This window comes from Carassius auratus, chromosome 38, assembly GCF_003368295.1.
Source record: "Carassius auratus strain Wakin chromosome 38, ASM336829v1, whole genome shotgun sequence".
Taxonomy (NCBI): Eukaryota; Metazoa; Chordata; class Actinopteri; order Cypriniformes; family Cyprinidae; genus Carassius; species Carassius auratus.
In genome coordinates, this window is record NC_039280.1 from 7383039 (window position 1) to 7407946 (window position 24908).

General features: G+C 36.7%; 2 protein-coding genes across 2 annotated transcripts; one reads left to right on the forward strand and one right to left on the reverse strand.

Annotated features, from left to right (window-relative positions):
• Positions 1-29: 29 nt before the first annotated feature.
• LOC113056854 (pyridine nucleotide-disulfide oxidoreductase domain-containing protein 2-like) lies at positions 30-7950 on the reverse strand. Its single transcript, XM_026223759.1, has 16 exons — positions 7700-7950; positions 6939-6958; positions 6750-6843; positions 6462-6535; positions 5072-5227; positions 4742-4895; positions 4536-4597; positions 3786-3883; positions 3545-3686; positions 3306-3440; positions 2852-2924; positions 2359-2515; positions 2002-2156; positions 982-1088; positions 708-828; positions 30-545 (listed from the first exon to the last, which is right to left on the reverse strand). Exons 1-16 carry the CDS (start codon positions 7815-7817, stop codon positions 475-477), a joined length of 1737 nt encoding a protein of 578 aa, XP_026079544.1. The 5' UTR covers positions 7818-7950; the 3' UTR covers positions 30-474.
• Positions 7951-16104: 8154 nt separating this feature from the next.
• On the forward strand, positions 16105-24628 carry LOC113056855 (mitoferrin-2). Its single transcript, XM_026223760.1, has 4 exons — positions 16105-16601; positions 20351-20579; positions 21805-21861; positions 23015-24628. The coding sequence occupies exons 1-4, from the start codon at positions 16236-16238 to the stop codon at positions 23551-23553; spliced, it is 1191 nt and encodes a 396-aa protein (XP_026079545.1). The 5' UTR covers positions 16105-16235; the 3' UTR covers positions 23554-24628.
• The last annotated feature ends 280 nt before the right edge of the window (positions 24629-24908 follow it).

The window sequence follows — 24908 nt, forward strand, 5'->3', positions numbered from 1 at the left end:
AAATCCTGGGAGCTTGTAATAATCAAATCCAATAATAAGTTTTAATTCCATTTTATTATTTTTTTTATATTTCTTACTCCATTGAAACAGTCATCTAGTCTGACTCAGGAGAGAAATATGCAGATCAAGCACAATTTAGAATGGAAAACAGTACAAACCGTTCTAGATCATGGACACTGGAGGCATTATTATTGGTTTTTGGACTCGTATTTTGGCCCTCACAACTCATTTTCATTCCTATCAAAAAGCAAATATATTGCTACAACGACTAAGGTATATTTATTATAACTATTTTTAAATTTATTAACATTTCACTAAAAAAATACATGGACTATTCTAGAATATGGACATTTTGGTAGTGTTAAAAAAACAGAATAACCACATACAATGTTAACCACACTTCTTATTTGTCGTAATCTCTCTTTCCATTAAAGCATCCCATTGGAAAATGACAATTCCCACTGAAGGCCAAGATCACAGTCGTTTGAAATCTGCTAGAACTCTGAGAGCTGAATTCCAGCCAGCTGCACCCATGACGCCTCCACCTGAATGAGAAAAAGTTACATAAACGCTGGAAAACACAGGGGAGGTCAAGCACATCAAGCTCAGCATTTACCTGACCTGGTTTTATGAAATGTGATATCACACTGATGACATTTCTAAACCTAACACGCACTCTTTTAGCTTTTATTTATTCAAGCACAGACCTGGATGGCTGCCACTGCCACATAAGTACAGTCCTTTGACTGGTGAGCGGTAGTCTGCGACAGAGGGCAAAGGTCTCGCCAGGTAAAGCTGATCCAAAGACATTGAGCCATGAAATATATTCTGTGGCATAAAAAATACAAGTACTGAATGTTTGGAATGGTACGAGGTGCAAACTAACTTCCAAATGAGAGATTAAGAGACAAAAACATTCTGTATGATTGTGAAAATTACTTAATTAAAATTTCCAAGTTTATTAAATTTAAATATCCATACCCCTCCAGTGAGACCAAAGACCCTCTCCAGATCAGCGGGGGTTAAAATGTCTTTGCCAACTATAGACTTTTTAAATCCAGGTGCGTAACGCTCAACCCAGTCGAACACTGTGAAACAGGAAACAAAGGACCGATTACAACAAAGATCTTATTACTTTGAGGCATGCGATATCACTGCAGTAGCACAAACGGTGTCTCTGTGTTTAAAAGTAGCGATTTCATCGCATTCCCATCTATCAGAGTGTGAGTTTTTTGATGATGAAGGTGGAGGAAGGGTCTGGCTCATCTAATGTTCTGAAATAGTATTGCAATTACTTATTCTTCAGAAATCATTCTAATATGCTGATTTGGTGCAATTATTATTATTACTCAAATATTATTAATGGTTTGTTGAAAACAATTTTTTTGTAGAAACCTTGAAATGTATTTTTTTTTCCAGAATTATTTGATGAATAGGATCATTTGAAAGCATGTATTTGAAATAGAAATAATTAAATAAGTCTTTATGGTCATTTCTTTTTAATAATCAATTTAATGCATCCTTTGTGAATAAAGGTATTATTATTACTTAAAAAACGACTTGAAAAACTACTTTACCCACTTATTACTTACACGAATGGTAGGTTTGATAATATTAAGAAATGCTTCCTAAGCACAAAGACGGCAAATTAGAATGATTTTTGAAGGATCATGTGACACTGAAAACATAAATTTTGCTTTGCCATCAGTGGAATAAATTGCAATTTAAAATGCAATTTTTACATTTAATTGTAATTTTAAACAGTTATTTATAATTGTCATAGGATTTCACAGTATTACTGTTTTTTATATTATTGATTAAAATTGAAGCCTTTGCAAGCATAAGATACTTTTTTTTTTTCAAAAACATAAAAAAAAGAACTCAACGAACCTGTTTGTATTACACTTTGACAGACCTCCAAGACCTTTTACAAACACAAGGCTTATAATGGCTGTGCACACAAACGGCACAAAAAAAAAATGTAAATAGGTCATCAGGTACCTGTGTCAGCAAATCTCCCCCTGTCCTCCTCAGTCCACGCGTGACAACCCTCCAGCAAATATGGCGTAAACTGGATGAAAAGAGACACCACATGACAGCCGGGGGGCGCTAGAGTCGGATCCAGCACTGAGGGAATAGTCATTTCTATCATGGGCCTACACAAAAACACCAGAAGATAAATTGGGATATCATGTAAATCGCTGTGGTTCGGTGCATTGAATGGAAAACCATCACCATAAACCCTGTTCACGGCAACAGATGTGCTGTCTGTGAAACTCTGGTCATGACTTGCAAATGCAGTGTGTAATGTGCAAATATTAGTTGTTCCATTATAAGCACCACAGCAGGTTTGCCCACCTGGAGGATGGGCGTCCCTGCTGGCCCTCCCTGTAGGCCTCTTCCAGCACCTCCACACTCTCACAGTTCAGGTGGATTGAACACTGATGATGTGGACCTGGTCTTCCATCCGCACTATTTGGAGCAGCCAAGAAATTAGGCAGCTTGTCTACAGCCACTGTTCATTTGCAAAGGACAGAGATTACAGAATATTCCAATCGACAATTATACAGGAAAAAGACAAACTGAATTCCATTAAATTACAGTTCTTGCAAGGCAGCAACCTAGCTAACAAATTAACGTTCCAACAATGTTTTGCTAATGTTAACATTAGTTTATGAAAACGTGATTTCTTTAAACGTTTAAATGTTTCAAAAAGTCTTGGTTATGCGAGTGTTCAAGGATTCTTAATTCGAAATGTAATTTCGCAAACATAATTATCTTCTTTTTTTCTTTTCTTTGAAATGGATATTTAGTTTGATGAAATGAAGTATTCAGTTCTCTGTAATCTTACCATTTATCTTGGTAACAGGAGAGGTGTAGTCAATCTGATCTACAGCCGTGATGAATGCCTCTGGCAGGGCATCCTTTACCAGGACAACCACAGACATCAATTATTCAGACTTTAACAGACAGTCATTAACATTTAAGTAAAACGCTTGTTAATTTCTCCACATGACTATTATCATTTTTTACATTGGACTAATAAAAATAAATTCAGTGGGATTCTTAATGTTTCGTCTGTATATATAGATATATAATCCTACTCTAAACTGAACTAACTCACATGTGGACAGTGTTGCTGGTCAAAGAATAGGGTCACTCCTTGAGTAAACACAGATAAAGAGATTTGAGCTCAAGGCTACAACAAAGTGCTGACAGAATAGGATGACATTAACTGTGAACCACTTTTTTAAGCATCTGAAAACAAGCAGACCTGACACGGTCTTAGGACTTCAGGTCTGTACCTGTGGTGTGAGCTGTTTGAAGGTGATGTAGGGAGTGGCATTGGACAGAACCACTTTACTCTGGACTTCAGTTCCATCTGTCAGCACAACACCTTTGGCAGAACCATCCTGACCAACAAGGACCTGTTCAACATCCTACAGGCCCCCAGGAAAGCCACAGATTAATATCCGTGGGACAGACGGTTCTTTTGAATAAATGTGCTTGAGAAAACAGCTACACCTACTTCCTGAATACTAACCCTGTTTGTGAAAATATCTGCTCCGAGAGACCGGGCGGAGCCGGCGATCGATTGAGACACGCCACCCATTCCTCCCTCCACATAACCCCAGGCACCTTTCTCTTTCTCCAGCTCACCCATGACATGATGCAGCAGGACATATCTACAAGATTGAGCATACAGTCTCCACAATAACATCCAGTGTCCACAACAACAATCACAACATATTCTGAATCTGTTCTAAATGTCAAACTATCCTCACCCACTTCCAGGATTATTTGGGCTTATGTTTGCACCAATCACAGAGTCAGTGGCTAGTGTGGCTCTCAGCGGCTCTGATTCAAACCAGCGATTGAGCACCTACAGAAAAAAAAAAGAAAAATAAAAAAAAATACATTCCAAACAAATAAGCTTCTAATGCCAGATTCATGTCATGAATCACATCCTCAAAACCACAAATAATTAGCCTAATTCCTTAGGCAATGCTCATAAAGCCAAAAATGAATTATTCATATGTAATATGTAATATGTAATTTCTGTATTTTCAGGTAAAACTTTACATATACATTATTGGTCTAGATTTTGTAATAGTTTAGATTTTTTTTTAAGACACCCAATCTGTATTTATTTGATCAAAAATACAGTAAAAACAATAATATTGTGAAACATTATTATGATTTAAAATAACTTCTATTTTAATATATTTTAAAATGTAATTTATTCTGTGATAAGAGCTGACTTTTCAGCAGCTATTTCAGACTTAGCGAGCATAAGATATTTCTTTAAAAAACATTTAAACAATTCTAAATTATTCCAAACATTTAACCACCAGTGTAGATGAAGGCAAGATTTGTATTTTATTTTTTTATCAGAGGACAATCTGGATACTGATAATCTGTACATTTACAGTACACTGCAAATGATTTACAATGTTAGACTTTGGAATGACCTTCTTGGGGTCTGCTAATTATTCAGTCAAATGTATTCAAAACGATGTACTATCTTAACCCACCTTCATAGCTGGAGCTGTAACAAGTTCATAGAAATCTGGTATATTCTTTCCCAACTTCAACCCTGTTAGCATGGAAGAACATGAATTTGTCTTTAATTTATTAGTTTTATAAACACTTGTCTTATAAGAATCTCTGTACTTAGGTGAGCGACAGCAGAACAATTAAGGGAAATCCAGTGTGTTATATAATCATGAAGCATCATTACCAGACTTCACCAAAGGTTTCAAGCTCCTGAGGGCAGACATTTTCTTTCTCAAAGAGCCCTGAGTCAGTCCTGGAATGTCAACAGGTGGAGCATCTAAAAGAGGGTGGATGGCACAGGCCAGTCTTTCCAAATAGGATAAAAAATCAGGATAGACCTATAGTGATTGGACAGAGAGAAGAGAAAAAATACATAATTTAATTATATTTAGTTCATTATTTGACATAGAAGGGTGTGTAGGCAGTTGCCACAGTATTTTGTTTTTAGTGTCACATGCAAGTTCATGAAAGTGTTCTTGCAAAAATTGAATTCCTCTTGTCAGTGAAATTGAACCTTGGCATCTTTCTCCGAGAATTTGCCAATCTCTTGCTGGGTCTTTGCCAGGTCAGCTCCAAGCGTTAAAGACGGTGGTGGTTGCCCTCTTACACCATCCTCCAACATGGGGGTAAATGAATAGGGGTCCCTCATGTACACCTTGAGGCCATGTTTCTGCACAAAAAAGACACACAGTGGAGAACTGCATTTTTAGCTTGAAAGGAAAAAAGTAATTAATCATCTGCCATTTGCTTCTTCTCCTTGTGAAAAAGAAAGGGGGCTTCTTGTACTGAAAGTGCAATCGTAGCGTCCTTCAAATCTTAAAAGTAAATATAAAAATTATACTTGTAGATAATAAAATAAAACTGATACTTTCCTGAAAAGAATCTGCTGTGTTTCTTAACACTTCTGGAAAGTATGTTATAATGTCAGAATAAAAGCATTACTTTAAAGTACATTTTAAATCACTGTTTTAATAATCTTCTGTCATGCTTTTATAGAAGTTTTTCACATAGAAATGGTCATAAATGCTTATCAAAACACTTGGAAATATACATTTTAAAGACAACATAAGTAATTATTAAATTACACTGCCATCCAGAAGTTTGGGATCAGTAAAATGTTTATTGTCTCTTCTGCTCATCAAGGCTGCATTTATCTGATTAATAAAAGATCAATACATCAATACAAGACAAGTCTAAAAAAGAAAAAATTGATTTAATATTACATTTAAATGATTATACATAATTATGACAACAACAAAAAAATGAACAAACATGCAACTAAAAAGTATTCTTAACTGTGCTTCTTTTTACAATGTTTGTCAGGTCCGTCTGAGGCACAGCACCATTGAGGCAACGTATACATGTGGGCGGCTATTTTCATAAACGGACATTTCAACATCTCTGGTTTCAAAAATAACATTGTGCACACGTCAGTTTTCAGAAAAGTGTTCATTTACATGTACCCGTGTATTTATGCCGTTAAGAGCATGCCAAACCTGTAGGGGGCAGTGTAATGAGAAGCTCAAGCTAACGTAAGCCAATCAGAATACCGAAAATCACATGTAATCACATCATAGGTCGCACTTTTTTAACGTACTGTAGGTGCGAGCCCTGGCGCATACTGTGACATTGACTGCCTAAACACCCGTTTGTCTCAGTTAACATACAAACGTGCAAACGAAGATTTTCCAAATCTCCACTCTGGCCGGAGTTTTTAGAAAGAATGGGTTTCAGAGGCTAATTCTCGTTTGCGTGTAAACCAAGGCGAAAACTAAGGGAAATGTCTCCATTTTTCAAAATAACCATGTACGTGTAAACGGGGCACTAGAGATAGTTAAAGGGGAGCTGATCAGTTTTAAACAATAACAAGAGAGGATCAGGCATGTAACATCAATGAACATCACCTTGAGCTCCAGGTCCTGGTAGATGTGTGGGCGCAGTAAACTGAGCAGATAAGAGGCCCTGGAAAAGTGGAACCCTGAAATAAACAGCCAAAGTCATGCAAAAAACATTGATTCACACAATTCAATTTCCATATATCTTCAGGGTCAATCCGAAACCTTGACTTACAATGCTTAGACTACTTACTTTATCAGTTCTGAATTTCTAATTATTGATAATAACAGAGTGCCTGAGAAACTGATCTTTGACCAGTCTGTAGGGGGTTTAGAGTACATTACATTAACTTGCACCTGGAATAATCTCTTCAGATACAGCTGCTCCTCCAAGTACATGTCTGCGCTCCAGGACTGCTGTTTTCAGGCCTCCCTTCTGCAGATATGCTGACTGGGTAAATCACAACAGAAGGTTTCAAACAAGAAACTGTTGTGCAACTGTTGTGGTCCAATACATGAGATACATCAGATTTGGTGTGTACTTACTGCAATAAGGCCGTTGTGACCTACAAAGAAAGAAAATAATTGTATTTTTGTTTAAAGGAGTCTAAATTTTAAAATCATTTAATAGATGTTGTTGAATAATAGCCGATTAATAATATAGCCTACAATTATTATGTCCTGAAACTTATGAAGAAAAGTATGAGTGTGGTTCTAAGAACGCTGGTGTTTGCAAAAGCATGTTTAGATATAAAAAAAATGATAAAAATCAGAAAACTGCTTGGTTTCACAGCTACGTTACATAAACTTTTTTTTCCTGCAGGGGAAGCATGGAGGCTCAACATAGCGAATTCCTTATGGAGCCAAATTAAACCTTTGGACGTTTTTTATCTCATTGGGACATTTGTAAACAGAAAATCAGAATCGTTTAAAACTAATTGTTTCAAATCATTAGTATCTGGTTCATAAATATACGTTACATTTTATCTCAAGTTTCGATGAAAGTATTTTAACGACAGCCCCAACGACGACTCAAAAACGACTCTGACTGGTCCCTCCAGCCCAGCGTTGAGAAAAGTTACAGGCGCCACGTGACACGTTGTCCGCGCGCAGTTTTAAAAGTGGTCTCAATAATAATTTCTAGCAATACAACGTAGATTGTAATAAAAAATAAAGTTAAAATACACACTCAATAGGTCAGGTTAAATAATTAGAATTTTTCATAATCGAAAAAAAGCCCCGCCCAGCCATGTTACAGTTTTGTTCTGTTTCTTTAGGCCATGCATGTATGTATGTCTGTAGCCTACCTGCACCGATAATAACTGCGTCATATTGAGGTTTGAGTGCAGTGCTGCTGTGGCTGCCGCGCCGTGCCACTGATATAACCCCTCTGTGCCATGAACCTGCCCTGACAGCCGCAGCCATGACGAGTTCTGACAGCGCTCAAACCCAAAGCTCAAACTCCAAAGCTTCGCCCCTTCTACAGTAAACTGGCCTGGGGCGAAACTCCAAGTACAAGCTACTTTTCTCTCCTTTGGAACACTCCTCCCCCACATGCAAAAAAAAAAAAAAAGGGTCTAGGAACCTGGGGAGAAAAAAAACAAGTAAAATTTAAAAAATAAATAAATAATACTCTAAACTATTAAACTAACTAAAATTAATATTTAAAAAAGGATTCAAATAATAAATCAATAGTAAAAACAAACAGTACAGTAATATATATAATACAAAAAAGACATAATAATGTAATGGAAACTTTTTTTTCCAAATAGTATTTTATTACACATATGTATAATATTAATCTGTAACAGTATAAGCTTTGAAAGTGATTAGAATGTGACACCACTAATGTAAAAATACTAGACATACCCATAATATGTTTTAAGCAAAACCAGACATTTCTTTGCACTGATTCTGCTGGAAAGCATTTATTTTGTTGGTTTTATTGCTGCTTTCCAATGACTCAGTTCAGTCAGTATTCATCAGCCTAAAAATCAGAATAGAGACTTTATGTGCATTTACTAATAACTGGTATTAAGGCCAGAGTAGCTAGAGAAGCGGCTAAAGAAAGTTCAGTTAGAATAATTGTAATATCAGCAATCTCTTGGTAAACATGTATACATGGTTAACTGTCTGTTGTTTTCTGTGCCTGTTCAAAGTCACATAGAACATCTTGAGAACATTTTCAATGTTTGACCAAGGTACAAAGTTAAGTAGAAAGCTTGATGGTCAAATGGCTCTTTAAATAAACCAAGTCTTTACATTAACCTATAAGACATTAACCTTGTTTTATAATCTTTACTTGAAAGTAGGATAGCCACCTAAAGGTAGGCCTCGATATAAACACTTAACAAAATGATAGTGTTCCACTTCTTTAAAAGTGTGCAATGAAAGTGCATATCAAGACAAAACAAGTTATTTAAAAGAGTTTGTCTATTAATACCCTGGCGCAAGGAAAAAATCACAAGACAGAGGCACAAGACAGAGCTACAGTAGCTCCATTGTATTGAGCTGCTTCTTAAAGCGGCTTCTGAGACCAGTGTGAAAACTGATTATGAATAAGATAAACAGATATCACCTGTTTGGGGCACGCCTGTGATCTTTGAATTTGTAAACATGTGATCAACAAAATAAAACTGGACAAAATAAGTACAAGTTGTTTAATGTATCTTCATCATTTCTGTGTCCTGTGAGAAGTCAAGAAAGAAAGAAAGAAAGAAAGAAAGAAAGAAAGAAAGAAAGAAAGAAAGAAAGAAAGAAAGAAAGAAAGAAAGAAAGAAAGAAAGAAAGAATAAAGCCACATTTTATTCCAGTAGGTGGCGGCAAAGACTTTGGGTTTTCATAATACAGAGGAAGCATTCATTCTATATCAGCCTCAAAAGATCATTTATAACTAAGAATCTAGACGATTTATTATTAATTATTATGATCAACTAAGTCTTTTTATGTATTAGTACTTTAATTCATGTATGATTTATTAACGTTTAATTTATTCACATTAGTTGAAATGAACACTACATTACAACATGAAGCCATTCAACATTTATTATACATTTATTATCTTAATGTTATTTTCAGCATTTACCAACCAGTACAGCATACATAGTGACCTAAAAACAAACAATCATATTTTTATAAGATGACCGATGATTAATAAATGCTGTAAAAATATTGTTAACTGTTAGTTCATGTTAGTGAATGCATTAACTAAATGTTAACAAAAGAATGCATATGAGATTGACCATTTCTGTATCAGCCTTTTACATCAATTAATATCTTGTTAACATGTATGGTGTTGAGATTTACTACTTCTGTATCAGACTTTTACATCAATTAATATCTCGTTAACATGAATCATTGACTATTTAAGATGGGGAGGTCATAGTTAATTCAAAGCCTTTTGAATATTGTCTATTTCAATTATATGACATGTCAAATAAAGTTACTTCAAAGCCTTGCCATACTTAAGAAATGTTCTCTTCAGCTAAGAGAAGTCATCTTGACTGAAGAGCCCGTCTGAAGAGATCATAAGTGGTTCTCTTTCTATGCTAAATATGATAGGAGATGATGCATCAACATCTTGCTGATGGGACTGCAGACAGCTTTTAGAGACACATTTGAAAAGCAGGAGGTCTGTGGCTTTGTGCATTTCACTCAAGTAACCGAAGATAACCAAAGCTTAGGCCTTAAATGAATTAGAAACTCAATTTGAGTCTATATTATGTGTAATTGCTGTGACGCAGTATACAATATCCTTTAACTTCTATTTGTTTTGCTTATGCTGTGAAAATCAACTCCTATTGATTCAGGTTCTCAGAAGGAAAATAAATAAAGTAGCCTGCTATTAGATAATCTAGGGTTTCCCGACACCTCTATTTTGGTCAATTATGGTCAAGACACAGAGATACTCTACAGGCACGCCAGCTTGGCTTTCCTTGAAGGAACACATCTGGATAACACACAGTCAACGTTAATTTGATCAAGGCCATGGAATTTTCTTCTTGTAAGCGAAAATTAACACTTCATTCCCTTTGTCGGCAGAAATTCTACACCATGGGCTCACGGCCAAAATGAAATAAGCTGAAAATGGTCCTGCTTTAAAGTATAATTAGGTTATTGTTGGGCAGCCTAATTAATTTTCTTCCAAAGAGATAAAGATAATGATAGTGTTGCTGATGTTTACTTATTGTCTGAAGACTATGATTTTTGTTATTTTTCAGCCCTACGCAACATTTTGATAATGAGAGTGATGCATACTGTACATAAGCTGGGATACAAAATCTCACTTTAAAAATGTCATGCCTAACAATAGCTAGTAGGCCTATATGGAAATTGTGCAATTATAATGGAAAAGCATAAAGGCTACATGAAATTTGCTGATATATGTAGAAAATTTAAAATAAAATATATTCTGGTTTGCTAGTTGATTTAAATTAGGACAAGCAAATCAACTTAGGCTTGTTTCTGTTGATATTAGGATTTGACCTTCAAAGCAAACACTGTTTAACAAGGTAATGCATCCATATGCCTCAGTTTTTAATTTATAACCTCTTGTTTTTCGACGTTGGGTGCAGCTTATGCGAGACAAAACTTTTCATTCTATCACTCCCAACAATGAATTAGACTGAATTAGTCCTAGTAGTTACACTCTAAAAACGGCTGGGTTATTTTTTAACCCAAAATGCTGGGTTGAGTCTGTTGGGTCATTTTGTTGGGTTATTTAATTTCTTTTTAAACACTTTTGGGTAGTTTCAATTTACCATGTGTTGGGTTAAACCTGCTGGGTTGCGTCGCTGGGTTGTTTCAGGCCAGCGCTGGGTTATTTAACGCGCCTTGAAGATGTTTAAATTGCTCCCCAACTGTCACTTTGGAAGAACAACGGGGCAAAGCCACGGCTTTCAACTGTTTTAAGGTAAGTTTATTTAATGTTTTCAATAATAATTATTTTAAATTGGCAGAATAATAACTTTTTTTTGCAGCAACAATACTGTTAAACGTCTACAGTTACGTTAAATGATGAACTGTTTACCTCAAACGGCCAACCTACGTTACGCGACTCGCATAATTGTGTTAAGGTATCTGAGACGACAGATTAATAAAGTTTTATTAAGTTTCAGACAGTGACTGATGGCTGAAATATGCGAATACCTGTGAAAATAGAGGAAAAAGTAGTTTCTGACACTGAAAAGCGAATTTGATATTTAAGTGAGTCAAATGAGTTCAAAAAGTGAATACGACTTTCTGCTCTAATGTAAACGCCTGCAGTTGTCCATATCGACATTTAAATCATACAAATTACGTACAATATAGTCGGACCGCAGGTCTAAAAGAACCGACGACCCGGTTCAAGTAAACCGGTTCAGTAATTCTCGAACAAAGTGATTCCCGGAAAAGAATCGACGTCTCAGGGCATTTCAAAGTGCGCGCACGCACAGCGAGTGACGTTGGCCGCGTTAGTGAAGTGATTTGATGCTTTTGTGGTTTATAAAGTCTTTTTACATACAAATTATAATTCAAAATGTGTTTTTTTTTCCTGTCAGAAAAGCGCATGGATACATTTGTGAGAGAAAAACTCGTCGAGTGCAGTCTTATTGAGGCGTCTAACGGTAAGTTCGTGTTTATTATACATTTTACATAATTGTTTGTCTGTGATAATCAACTAACGTTAACCATATAGTTAAAGCTGCACCAGAATGTACCTAATTTATGAGCGTAAACATCATATATTAATTTTCCAGATCGTGTTTTTGACTTGTCCTTATCACTTTGGTACATCTATAAGTTTTTATATATGGACTGTTTTACCTACGTGACTTGTCATAGAAATGTCTGTGTGCGCGCATGCAGTGTGATCTCCCTTATCTGTGCCAGTGACTGTGTGTGTTTGATATAGCCAGCATATCAACATAAAACTGTGATTTATAATGACTGGAACATCCCATTGATTAGACAGTTTGAAAGCACACCTTTCAGCCAATCAATATATCATATTCTGCTTCTGTAGACCAACTCATAGGTGAATTTAACTCATAGTCATGATGGGTCAATTTCATGATTAACTTCACACAGTTAATTGAACTGAATCACTGTTATTAAAACAATTTGTATTTTTTCTTTTTTTTCAACTTTATTTTAAAGGTTGGAACAAACATGGAATTCCTTAACTGAGCAGAGTCCACAAAACCCCATCCAATTGTCTTGGCGATTTAAAAATGACAGCAGATCTCTCAGGCATTGATCATAATCAATGGACAGGTAAGGATATTCTGGACTATTTTCAAAAGGAATTGCAAATTGTATATTTAATTGTATTTTTCCACATGTGGACAAATACATTGTGAAATAGTCCAAACTCAATTGAAAAGCATTTGTATTTCAGATGCCTTACACAGAAAGCTGTCAATTTGTGTCAAGGGTGGGACTATACTATGGGGCGTGTTTGTATTGGGAGATATTTTGTAGTTTTTACCCCAAAACTCTCACTGTTTGCACTCTGATGCACGTCAGCAAACAACATTGCAGTTCTACTCTTATTTACCTAGTTGCATCTTACCCTATATTTTATTCCTCCGGTGAAAAGCATTTGGTTAATGGTGAATATTGACCAATAGTACCATGTGGTGGCTCTAACATTTAGCGGGTGATAGTAGCTGCATTTGGGGTAAAAATGACAGAATTATTTATTGTGTGAGGTGCCAAGAATATAGGGAGATCCGGGTTGCACTGTCTGTTCTTTATCACACATCTCTCGGAGTGGCAGCTGCCTTTAGTAGTGCCTTAACCTCCATTGTTCAAAGCATTTTGCACAGTTGTCTTTGAGTGACGTCACCTCCCAATACAAACACTCTCCATAGTATGGTCCCACCTCTGACAAAAATTGACAGTTTTCAATGTGAGTCATTGGAAATTCAGATGCTAAAGATTCCATTTGAGTTTTGGCAGGTAACATGTGCGACACAGTGAAAAAACAGACATGGTAATTCATAAAACCTCATGTACTTGTTCTTATGTTGCATCTATGCTAACATTAGTCTGTTTCTCTCTTATTCCAAGGTCACCGTAGCCACCAGATCCAATCGGTATCCAGATCAGAGGGTCACTGCAGTCACCCGGATCCAGTACGTATCCAGACCAGATGGAGATCATCATCTAGAAAGGACCTCTACTGCCCTGAAAGACAGCGGAGACCAGGACAACTAGAGCCCAGATACAGATCCCCTGTAAAGACCTTGTCTCAGAGGAGCACCAGGACAAGACCACAGGAAACAGATGATTCTTCTGCATAATCTGACTTTGCTGCAGCCTGGAATTGAACTACTGGTTTCGTCCGGTCAGAGGAGAACTGACCCCCAACTGAGCCTGGTTTCTCCCAAGGTTTTTTCTCCATTCTGTCACCGATGGAGTTTTGGTTCCTTGTTTTTCTTTAGTTGGGGACAATTAATATCAAGCGATATCATTCACTTGATTGCACAGAGGGACGATACATCACTGAATCAATGACGAATTGACTTTAACTGAAAACTGAGTGTTTACTTTTGTCCCTTTGCATTATTACACACTATTTTCCTATTTAATACTGTAAAGCTGCTATGATGCAGTATTTGATCAATATGACAGGCTTATTACTCATAATACATGGAAAATACAGCTACAAACTGACTTTGTTTTTCCATTTGAAATTTGGCAGTCACTGTGCATTCATGAAAACTGAAACCGTAATTTTTGTTCAGTGTTTTTGAAACAGTGTTTTTGTTCAAGATTTGCAATTGTGTTTGGATTGTCACAATTTGTCACATGTGCAAAACGCAATTGAAAATATAATTAGCAATTCCTTTTGAAAATTGTCCTTCCATAGACAGGCTCTACAACGGAGTACACTGCTCTCAGGTGTAGATCTTTGCTTCAGAGCTTAAGTGTTTGACAATAGTTCACCCAAAAATGAAAATTGTCACTAATTATTCACCCTGGTCTGAAAGCTCTCGAATATCAACGAAAACATCTTAACTTGTGTTCTGAAGATGAACGAAGGGCTTACGGGTTTGTAACGACATGAAGTTGAGTAATAAATGACAGAATTTTCATTTTTGGGTAAACTATATGTTGAACTACCCTAAGCAGTGCACATCTACCTACGTAGGAGTCTTTATATACTTGATATAAATTTAAGGACATCTTTAAATGATTTTACATTTAAATATAAAGAATGTTAATTGTCAATGTCATTTCACTGTGTATTTAAATAGCTAAAAATCTCAAAATGTAATAGTTAAACAGCTAGACACAGGTCATTCAGAAATAATTTTCTTATTTATTGCAACTGTATTTCTGTGATTTTTATTTATTTATTTTGCATTTGCTGGAAACAAAAAAAGGGAAAATTCCATGTTGTTTGTCATTGGTAAATATTTTTGAATGTCAGATGGCATTAAAAATATTTTTTAACAGTCTAAATAACCTGTATTCTTCATTATTTATTAGTCCATGATTGCTTTGTTAAGCAAAAGTGAAATTATGAGAATAACCCAGCAAGAATAACCCAGAATCATAAAAATGCAAACCCACAAATGGTAAAAATGACTCTATCTTGGGTTTTCTCAATAACCCAGCATGCTGGGTTAAAATGTGTAAACCAGCATGCTGGGTTACTTTAACCCAGCATGTGTTCTGTCCAATATTTACCCAGTGCTGGGTTGCCAATTGGGTTATTTTTAACCCAGCCATTTTTAGAGTGTATAAAGAAACCAATGAAGTGTACCAGTTAGTGATGTAAAAGTAAAAAAAAAAAAAAAACAAAAAAAAAAAAAAACAATTGGAATGAGCTTGATTGCACCACAGTTTTATTAATTTTCTTATGCATTTAATATTTTATGAAACATGCAAAAACCTTTTCAGTAAAAATATGTAAATTAATTTTGGTGTTGTTTACTATAAATGCAAATTCCATTTTGACACTAACTGACTTGTAGGAAATGTATCAGCACTGCAATACAAAACACACCCTTTAAATAATAATAGTCATAATAAATTAATATTAATAGAAAACTTATACAACAATGTTACAAAAAAAGCATGTATTTTAGTTGCAGAAAAAGAAAATGTCCATATAGGCTACATAGGAATTTAACACTGTGTATTACTGTTACAATAAAAGTAACATCTAAAGAAATACACAGTAAAAATAGACAACAACAGCAATAATAATTATTATTATAATTTAACCAATATAGCCGACCTTGAGAATTAGAGAAACATTTTCAAGTAGGCTATTCTATACATTCTATTATAACATATTATGATATTAGGTTCATTGTTTTCCCATTTTTGGTCGTGTATATGGTATAATTAACAAATGAAAAATTCTTTTGTTCCATAGCCTACATATAGCAAGAAATATATCCACGCCAGGATTTCAAGGTCAAGTATTTTTTATTTATGTATTTGTTCATTATGGAACGTATCTTTTTGGAAATAATTTATTTATTTATTTTTTTAGTTTTTTTTTTTTTTGAACGCTTCTTTCAAACAAACTGTTCAAAAGAACGAGTCGCGAAAAATAGTTTCAAAAGAGCTTCCCATCTCTGGCTGCTTCTATCAGGTGTTACGCTGTTATGTCACTGTATCCCATAAATATCGACTGCGCGCGTTCTGAATTGAATGACAACTGTTTCCTCCAATCACAGCTCAGGACACAGCGAAAGGGCGTTTCCGTTTCCCCTCGCGGCCTGTTCTGTCAGTCACCGCCTGCTGCGCAGTTCTAGCCGAAGCCGAACGGGACGCGTCCTCTCCCCGGTGCGCAGGCGGGAGAGGCCTGAGTTGAACACGTAAACATCGGGCGTGGAACGCATGATTTTAAAGGACTGGGTGTTGCAAATGGAAGCGGATGGTTTTGTGCGAAGGCGGCGGATGACAGCGGACACATCGGGCGGCGATGCCGCGGTGGCCGGGGCTTCCGCGGGCGCGGAGATACACTGGCTTGGCGGCAGATTCTGGGGTGTTTCCAAAAGTCTAGTCGGCACTTTGACACCTCGTATAGCGGGAGAAACGGAGCTTCATGTTGGACATTTCTATGGCTCCCAGGAGGCCAATGATTCCTCGGAACCGGACTATGAGGGTTTGCCCCAGGGAGCCTCCACCAGCACGCACATGTTGGCAGGGGCAGTGGCAGGAATCATGGAGCATTGCCTGATGTTCCCTATTGATTGTGTCAAGGTAAATAAACGCAGTTGTAAAACAGCAAGAGTTCTCTAAAGAATTCAGGTAGAGTAAATGTGACCAGAAGGCCCATGAAAGATCCGACAAGCTGGCAAGGTCGAGTTAGTTCCCCTGTGTGATTTCCAGACTCTTTATTATAGTCTGCATGCTTTTGCAGACGATATAGTTTCCCTCTGCTCCTTTCTCGGATTATAGTTGTTTGTCTACATACAGAAATAATAACTGCATTTCATATTCATAGCAGTTATTAAAGTTAAGAATCATTTTTAGTCATGTAATCTCTCCAGTGTACTGTAATTCTGTCTAGACTGATCTAGTAGTAACTAACTAAAGTCCCAAGCATGGAATTCCACTAGCAACTGATTGCCTCGTTTTTTGTTTTGTGGATAGTGATCTGATTGTATCCTGTGGTTTAGAGTGATAGTAGCTAGTACATGTGTGTCTGCGAGGTGTCATTATGAAACATGAACACGAGAAAGGAAGGTCACACGTGGCTTCTGCGCTCCTAAACCACGTGACCTTGTTGACGCTGCTTTGGGATACGGGCATGCGCATTGAGTTTGTAGTTCAAATGCAGTGCAGTCTACTGAGTTTTGTTTTATAAAGTCGAAGGTTAACATAATGACAGTATATTACCTGGGATTGTATCATGTATTTGACAATGCGCAATAGCACGTCTTTGATATGCTACTAGATGTGTAACTACTAGACCGATTCTCAGACTGCATAACTGCATTTCCCTAAACAGGACACCTCACTTCATGTGTCATTGAAGCTGTTTTGCATTAGAAGTGTTTGCTGGATGTACTGATCAAGATGCCATTGGCAAACTGTAAGGAAGTATTACTTTGAGTGTTCAGCTGCTCTGTCAGGATGAAGTGAAGGGTTCTTTAGAGACAAAAGACACTTGTTTTATGTCCATCACAGGTGTTCCCTCTCAAATGGGCCAGTCCAGACTGTAATCCAAGAAAACACCGATCTCTTTTGTGCATTTTAACAGTTGTTTTATTATTATTATTATTACTGTTTAAATACATGTTATAAAACTTAGTACCAGCCTGTATGTAGGGTTGTTTCTTTGCTTCTGCACTGATTTCAATCCACCTCTTTATTTACCTGTCAGAGACCTCAGTTTTTAATGTATAAAATCAAGTTCAGCCCACATTTGTTCTTGTTGAATGTCTTGTTTGATTTGGAAATAGGTTAGTGGTGAAGCTGGATTGAAGCACTTATTTGTTGACTTTAATTGTAATCCGTCTCTTTGCAAAATATGGAAATTCCATGCTGAGGTTGATTCACAGCAGTATGAGTGATGAGGAAAGGTAAAGCTAACAGTACATTCTGTTTACACTTAAGTCAAAGGTCAAGTTAAAACTCTGAACAGCACACAGTGTGGCACACTGCACGTTTTCCCTATTTAGAAAAGAGATGCAAAAAGAAGTGTAGAAGTAACTACAGCATCTGTACAGTCCATTATTCATTTATTTGTATTGGGGACAAAAACTTGATTTCAATCCTTCCAAAAAATTAACAAATAAAATAAAAGCAAAGCATTGTACATACAGTATAGATTACAGCACAGATGAAGTTGCATCTTTTATAGACTTTTCTCAAAAAAAAAAAAAAAAACTGCAATATAATTAAAAATAAAATGCAGAAGTAATTGGTAAATTACTAAAATGAGTGCAGTTCTGCTTTGGTTTAAACCAGCCCTTCACCATTAATATAAAACAGCGTAAAAATCTTGTGTTCATTTAATTCATTTTGTAACATATTCCAAAGTTGAGAAACCTTTACTGAAGAGATGGGTTTTTTTTCCCCATAAAATTTTTTTTTTTTTTTTTTTCTGTCTATTTATAAATTCAGATATCACCTTTGGGGCTTTATTATATAACCACATATTTTTATTATATAAAAACATGCTTTTTGGTATAGCAGCAGCGATGTTGTTTAATTGTTAATGTGACATTTATCTAAGGTGACATTATACGATTCATTGTGGATTATTTTGTTTAGTTGTAAACTTTGGCACTGTTGCTTCATGTATAAAAAGTATATTATTAATTGTGAATCTAAATTAATTAATAAAAAAATAGGGGAGCTGCTTTTATGTCTTCCTAACCTCATAGTTACCATGGTCCATTCATTCATCCATTTTGCTCTCTTAGCTCTTGTACATTGTTTTCTTGGTGGTAAATGTACTACAGATTCAGTGTAAAAAAATCTAAAGTTGAGAGAACGTAAAAGTTCAAGGCACCCAGCTTCAGCAGATTTTTGAGTTTTCTAAACTTGTTGTTTTCAGTTAATACAATAAAAGTTGCTCCGCTGAAGCTGGTTGCCTTAAACTTTTAAGTTTTCTTAACGTTTGATTTTTTTTTTTTTATAGTGTTTACTGCACGTCTTCCGGTTCCCACAGTCAGCAGATGTTAGAAAAAAAGTGGTTATTAGGTTTAAATTCTGGATATTTATTTTATAAAAACGCATGGATTCGCTACAGGGGGCCTTTATTCACCCCCTATTACTGATGCGCTCACTTTATTTCACATCTTCTGAACTGTTGACAACAAACACCCGCTTACCCACATTGAAAGGCTTGGAAGAGCAAGGGCAATTTAATATAACTCCGATTGGATTATTCTGAAAGAGGAAAGTCACATACACCTAGGATGCTTTGAGGGTGAGTAGACCATGGAAATTGTAATTTTTGGGTGAACTAACCTAAACCTTTAAATCTCATTAGGCTGTTTCCTGAAAGAAATTGTATAGTTTAACTCGATGCATTAAAAGACCAGTTTTCTGTTTTGTACAAGACTCTGTTCCCTGGCCCATTTGCCATTCCCAAGCGTTTGAAGAGCAATCTTGAACCTTCCTGATGGAGTTTGTGGTCCCACACTCCCCTTTCATTAAGACTGGCTTCAGATATGGTTTATTGGCAAATATGATTATTTCCCGGGCCTTTTATGGAAGTGTTGTTTCCTTACATGAATAACGTTTCTCATGTAGCCACAGCAGGCATCTTGAATTTCACCACATTGCAGCTGTCGTTCTGAACTAACGTTTTCAACCATGCTGACCATGTCAGTTCAAACATGACTTTTGTGGTACGTTCAAGGCCACAGTGTATCTGTAAAGTGTGTTGGGCAACCAAGTGCATTACTAAGAACTAAGCACATAGATTTTTCCACTGTTGAGTCAATGCCGGTGTTTCTGTAGAAGGTGGTACTGTTCTCATGCATGTCAGGTGATACTGTAGATCCACAGGAAAAGCAGATTAGGTGGTGGTTAGATTATGTCCCCGTGTGACCGTATTGCTGCAAACTTCAGTTCTGATCTACAGATCCAATGACTTTGCTATGTGACGTAAAATTCATAAATATTCACACTTAATTATTTTTTCACTATTGTGTGTGTTGCGTTGGTTTATATTTTGTTGCAGGTTTGAGATTATAAATATTGCGTATAAAATATTTTCTAGCTGTGTGAAAGGTTTTGCTGCAAATGTGAGATTGTGAATGTGTAATGTATCTATTATATATATATACATGTAATAAATAATGTTTTAGCTTTTTTTATTATTATTGAAAAATGTTTTGCCCTTTCTTTTTCTTTTTTTCTTTTTGAAGAAAATCAGCAAGTCTAAGAACAAATGTGAACTGAAAGTCCCTGTTTTTAATGCCTGTATTTATACTAATAGTTTAATCTAAATAGTAGGGCTTGTAAGTTTAAACAATTGTTTTTTGTTGCAGACGCGCATGCAGAGCCTTCAGCCAGAGCCAGCTGCCCGCTACCGTAACGTGATGGACGCTTTGTGGCAAATCGTGAGGACGGAGGGAATCTGGAGGCCAATCAGGGGTCTGAATGTTACAGCTGTAGGGGCGGGGCCAGCCCACGCACTATACTTCGCCTGTTACGAAAGGTTGAAAAAGGTCCTCAGTGATATCATCCATCCGGGAGCGAACAGTCATTTGGCGAACGGTACCAGTTTTCCGGCCCATCAGTCCTACTAATTCCTCTCAGCAGCTTACCCACAATTCTAATAATGGCTTGAATTGGCTTAAAATATTCTAAAATCTTTTTTGCTTTTTCACAAGGCCTTTTTAACTTTATTAACATATTAGTTGCAATGACTGTTAAAATTAAGTGAAGATCGGCAGTGGTTTAAAGCCATAAACATTCTGGAACTAGTTATTTGGCAGTGGCTGCGTTATCTGTATGTATCATGTATTGTCATGAACTCTTTAAAATGTCCTTCTAGTATGAGGTCAAATCCCAAAATAGCCAAAACTGCCCCTCTCCAATATCATGACAGCAGCCATAAATATAAAAGATCATCATGTGGGTAGTAAATCTTTGAACGTGCAAAGAATAATCCACGTTTTTAATGATATACCTTCAGGTTGTATCTTTAACATCTGGCAAAGAATCAGTGCAAAACTTTGTTAAACTGAATTGCATTGCTAACTTTGTTGTAATACCTTTAAAGCTAAAGCTAATGTAATGTCACTACACAAACTTAACTGTCCATATTCTAATTTTCTAATTAAAAATATTTGTATTATCTGTAGAGAAATTTGGGAATTGATTGCATTTATATTGTATCATTGCATTTGTCAGATTGTGGTGTGATGCTATTTAGACTTAGTTTCAGAGCTCAAAGTGGAAGTCGTTGTTGGTGTTTCTGTGTAGTGTCTGTTTTCTTTCTCTTTCCTCCAGGTCAGAGTGAAAGGGTGGTAAGTAACTGCTGGCATGTTACCATTTACCAGTAGATTTCACTGAAAAGGAATGAAAATGATTAGACACCTTGATACTTCAGTGTGCTTCTGTAAGTTTTTTGAGTCATAGCTTGAAGGCAGATGTCTCATGTCCTGTTAGCACCTTGGGATTAAGATTGTGGACTCAGAAGCTGTAGCAGTTTTTGCTTCTTATCATAAAACAGAGACACGATGAGTGAAGTAAATGCCAGTATCCTGAACAAAAGACTCTTTCTCTCCTGACTTTAAATTCCCCAGAGTTTATCCAGTCAATCCTAATCTCTCTGTTAAATCATAGGGGGTATTTGGTGGCTGTTCAGGACACAGTTCTTGTCTGACTGTGATCTGATCTGTCTGTATAACTGATTGTTGTATTTTAAGTCCAGTGACTATCCGGTCTGTGTGCATGCTCTAATTTTGGTGCTAATGTCTGAGGGGATGTGTTACAGGGGCTGCTGGATGTGTTGCCACATTGCTTCATGATGCTGCAATGAATCCAGCTGAAGGTATTTTTACTTTAATCTCTATTTCCTATAAAAAATAAAATATGATTTTAATATGCCATTCACTACTATTCAAACTTTTGGGGTTAAATACTTTTTAAAGAAATAAATACTTTTATTCCGCAAATATGTATTCAATTTATTAAAAGTGACAGCAAATACATTTTATAATGTTAGAAAAGATTTGCATTTCAAGTAAATACTGCATCACAAGGTTATTTAAGAAAAAAAAAAAAAAAAAAAAAAATATATATATATATATTACAAATTAACTTTTTTTCTGGATGATTGGTGAGCATAAGAGACATTTGACAACCCAAACTGAACAGTAGTGTATGTTATTGTTCTACTTTATATCTGTATGTAGTTATATGTGTGCGTGTGTGTGTATGTGTGTGTATATATATATATATATATATATATATATTAGTATCGTGGTAGTACCATCACCATGTTTTAAAGGTGAATAAAGGTCAGAAAGAATAAACTTTTACTTTAAGTAAAAAAGATGTTGCTAATTACTAGGGCTGCAATGATGAATATTGTTATATTTATTTAATTTAATTTCTCCGTTGTATTGAAAAATAGCATGTTATTCCACATCCTGCCCAATTTTCCTCTCCAAATAATAAAAAATTGAGTTGTTGCAGCCCTACTAACAAGAAAACTTTGACTCTCTTGGTCTGGAAGTTACTATGTGCTCCCAGCCAGGAGATGGCAGAAAAGATCTAATTTCCTGGCACATTTCACCAAAAAAAAAAAACACATTTCCAAAAGACAGCCTTGAGAGATTAGATTGTCCTTGCTCTAATTAACAGTTGTGCGATGTTGAAACAGTAGCATTAGCCGAAATTCCCAAGTGGGCCAAATCTCAGTCTGACAGCAGTGTCTGTTTCTGCACTCTTGAGGCTCAAGGTTAATCAGCACAGGTGGCAGACTGAGACCTTGCATAGACACCTGCTCTCAGTCGCCTCGTCTGTTCCCTGCAGACCGCTTGACTGTAGGTCAGACAGGAGGCGCGTTTGATCCGCTCACGTCCGGACGTTTCTGCTTTGATCGGCCTACTGTATTTCAGTCATGACCTGGCTTTTTGCACTTGCCTAATGGTCCCCATCCTGTCCTCTTTTTTTGTTTCCTGTCTGACTGTCTCGTTCAGTGGTGAAGCAGAGGATGCAGATGTTTAACTCGCCATACCGTGGCGTTCTGGACTGTATGCGCTGCGTGTGGCAGCAGGAGGGGGCGTTGGCGTTTTATCGCAGCTACACCACGCAGCTCACCATGAACATCCCATTCCAAGCATTGCACTTCATGACCTACGAATATCTGCAAGAGCTGCTGAACCCCCAAAGACATTACAACCCCTCCTCCCACATGGTGTCGGGCGCGCTGGCGGGTGCCATTGCCGCCGCCGCCACCACGCCACTGGACGTTTGCAAGACGCTGCTGAACACGCAAGAGTCTCTGGCGCTCGATTCCGTCAGTCAGAGCGGAAGACACATCACCGGCCTCGGCCATGCCTTCCGGACTGTCTACAGGCTTGGCGGCCTTCCCGCTTACTTCAAAGGCGTTCAGGCCAGGGTCATATACCAGATGCCCTCGACAGCCATCAGCTGGTCCGTCTACGAGTTCTTCAAGAATGTTATCACCAAACACCAGCACGAGAAGCGCAGGATCCAGAGGGACGGAGAGAAGTAAGCGCGCACAGCTGGCCTGACCTTGGCTTTCTCTGGCATAACCAACCAGATAAACACTCGAGCTGCAAAAGGACTGATTTAATAAATGACACGCACATATAGAGTCCAAACACTCATGTCTGTTTACTTCCATTCAGTTGGCATTTAATAGTGAAACTTTCCTGTATGATTCAACTATTAATCATGACCCAAGTTCTCACTGTGAAGGCTCAAGTTTTTGTTCACTACTTTGCACTTAACCCAAATTACACCTTCCACAAGGGGGCGTCAAATACCTCTTTAGACGTTTTATGCTAATTAGTGGGTGATCCTTCACGTTTGTGGGTGGGGTTTAGAGCCTCTAGACTTCTCCAATTCCTAAACAGTACCTAGAACAGCAAACCTGAACCCTAATTTTTGTTTTGTTTTTATATTTTCCCAACCAAAACCAATACGCACAAGTGAAGACATATCTGTACATTCAAATTGGGATTTTAAACATCATTAAAATCATTGTTTATGGCAGAATGTAGACCTGTACAGTAATTTATTGCCTCCACTGGCTGAATAGCGCTCAGAGATAATGAAAGATATCTATGTTAGAGGTATTTTTGTAGTATTTGTGGGAAATGTTCCTGCAGTTGACCCAAAGTTCTGAGCTGGTTGCCCCTTTCATAACTTCTAGAAAAATTGTTTTGAGGTCTTTAGGGGACACTGTATATAGATCTGTAACAGCTATAGGAAGACACACAGTCCTTCAGGCCAACATTAGTATTATCCAGTCAACAATGCCTTAGACCTGCAGATCACATGACCTGAGTGTCATTTAAAATTTAGATTCTGATTTAATCTGTTGAGGTCCTTTTGAGTAATTCAGTGAATATAGAGTTGGTCATTTGGAATTATTTCTAGATTGACACTGCAATGTACTTTGGTTTGCTCTGAACAGAATTTGAGCTCTAGTGTTTGAGAGTTTCAGCTGAAACACCTGGCAGTTGAACATATGAAGAGTTTCATTGATGGAAATTTGATGGGCCGTTCCTCAGCTTTCAATAAATTAGCAGTGCAGGGATTTCCCTGGCTTGCAATGGCTGATGTCATTCTGAGTTTAATTATTTATTCATACACTTTATTTAATCATACTATAATTCAAGTTTGGAGTTAATGGAATGTTCTGGATTGACATTAATTTCGACTGGTAAGTAAAAAAAAAAAAAAATCACTGCAGTATAATGCACTAGCTCTGTGTGTTTTATTTTTTATTTTTATTTTTTTTTTATAAAAAAGCCTCTCAGTCTAACCAAGGCTTCATTTCATTTGATCAAAAATACAGTAAAAAAAAAAGAAAATTGCAATATTACAATTTAAAACTTTTTT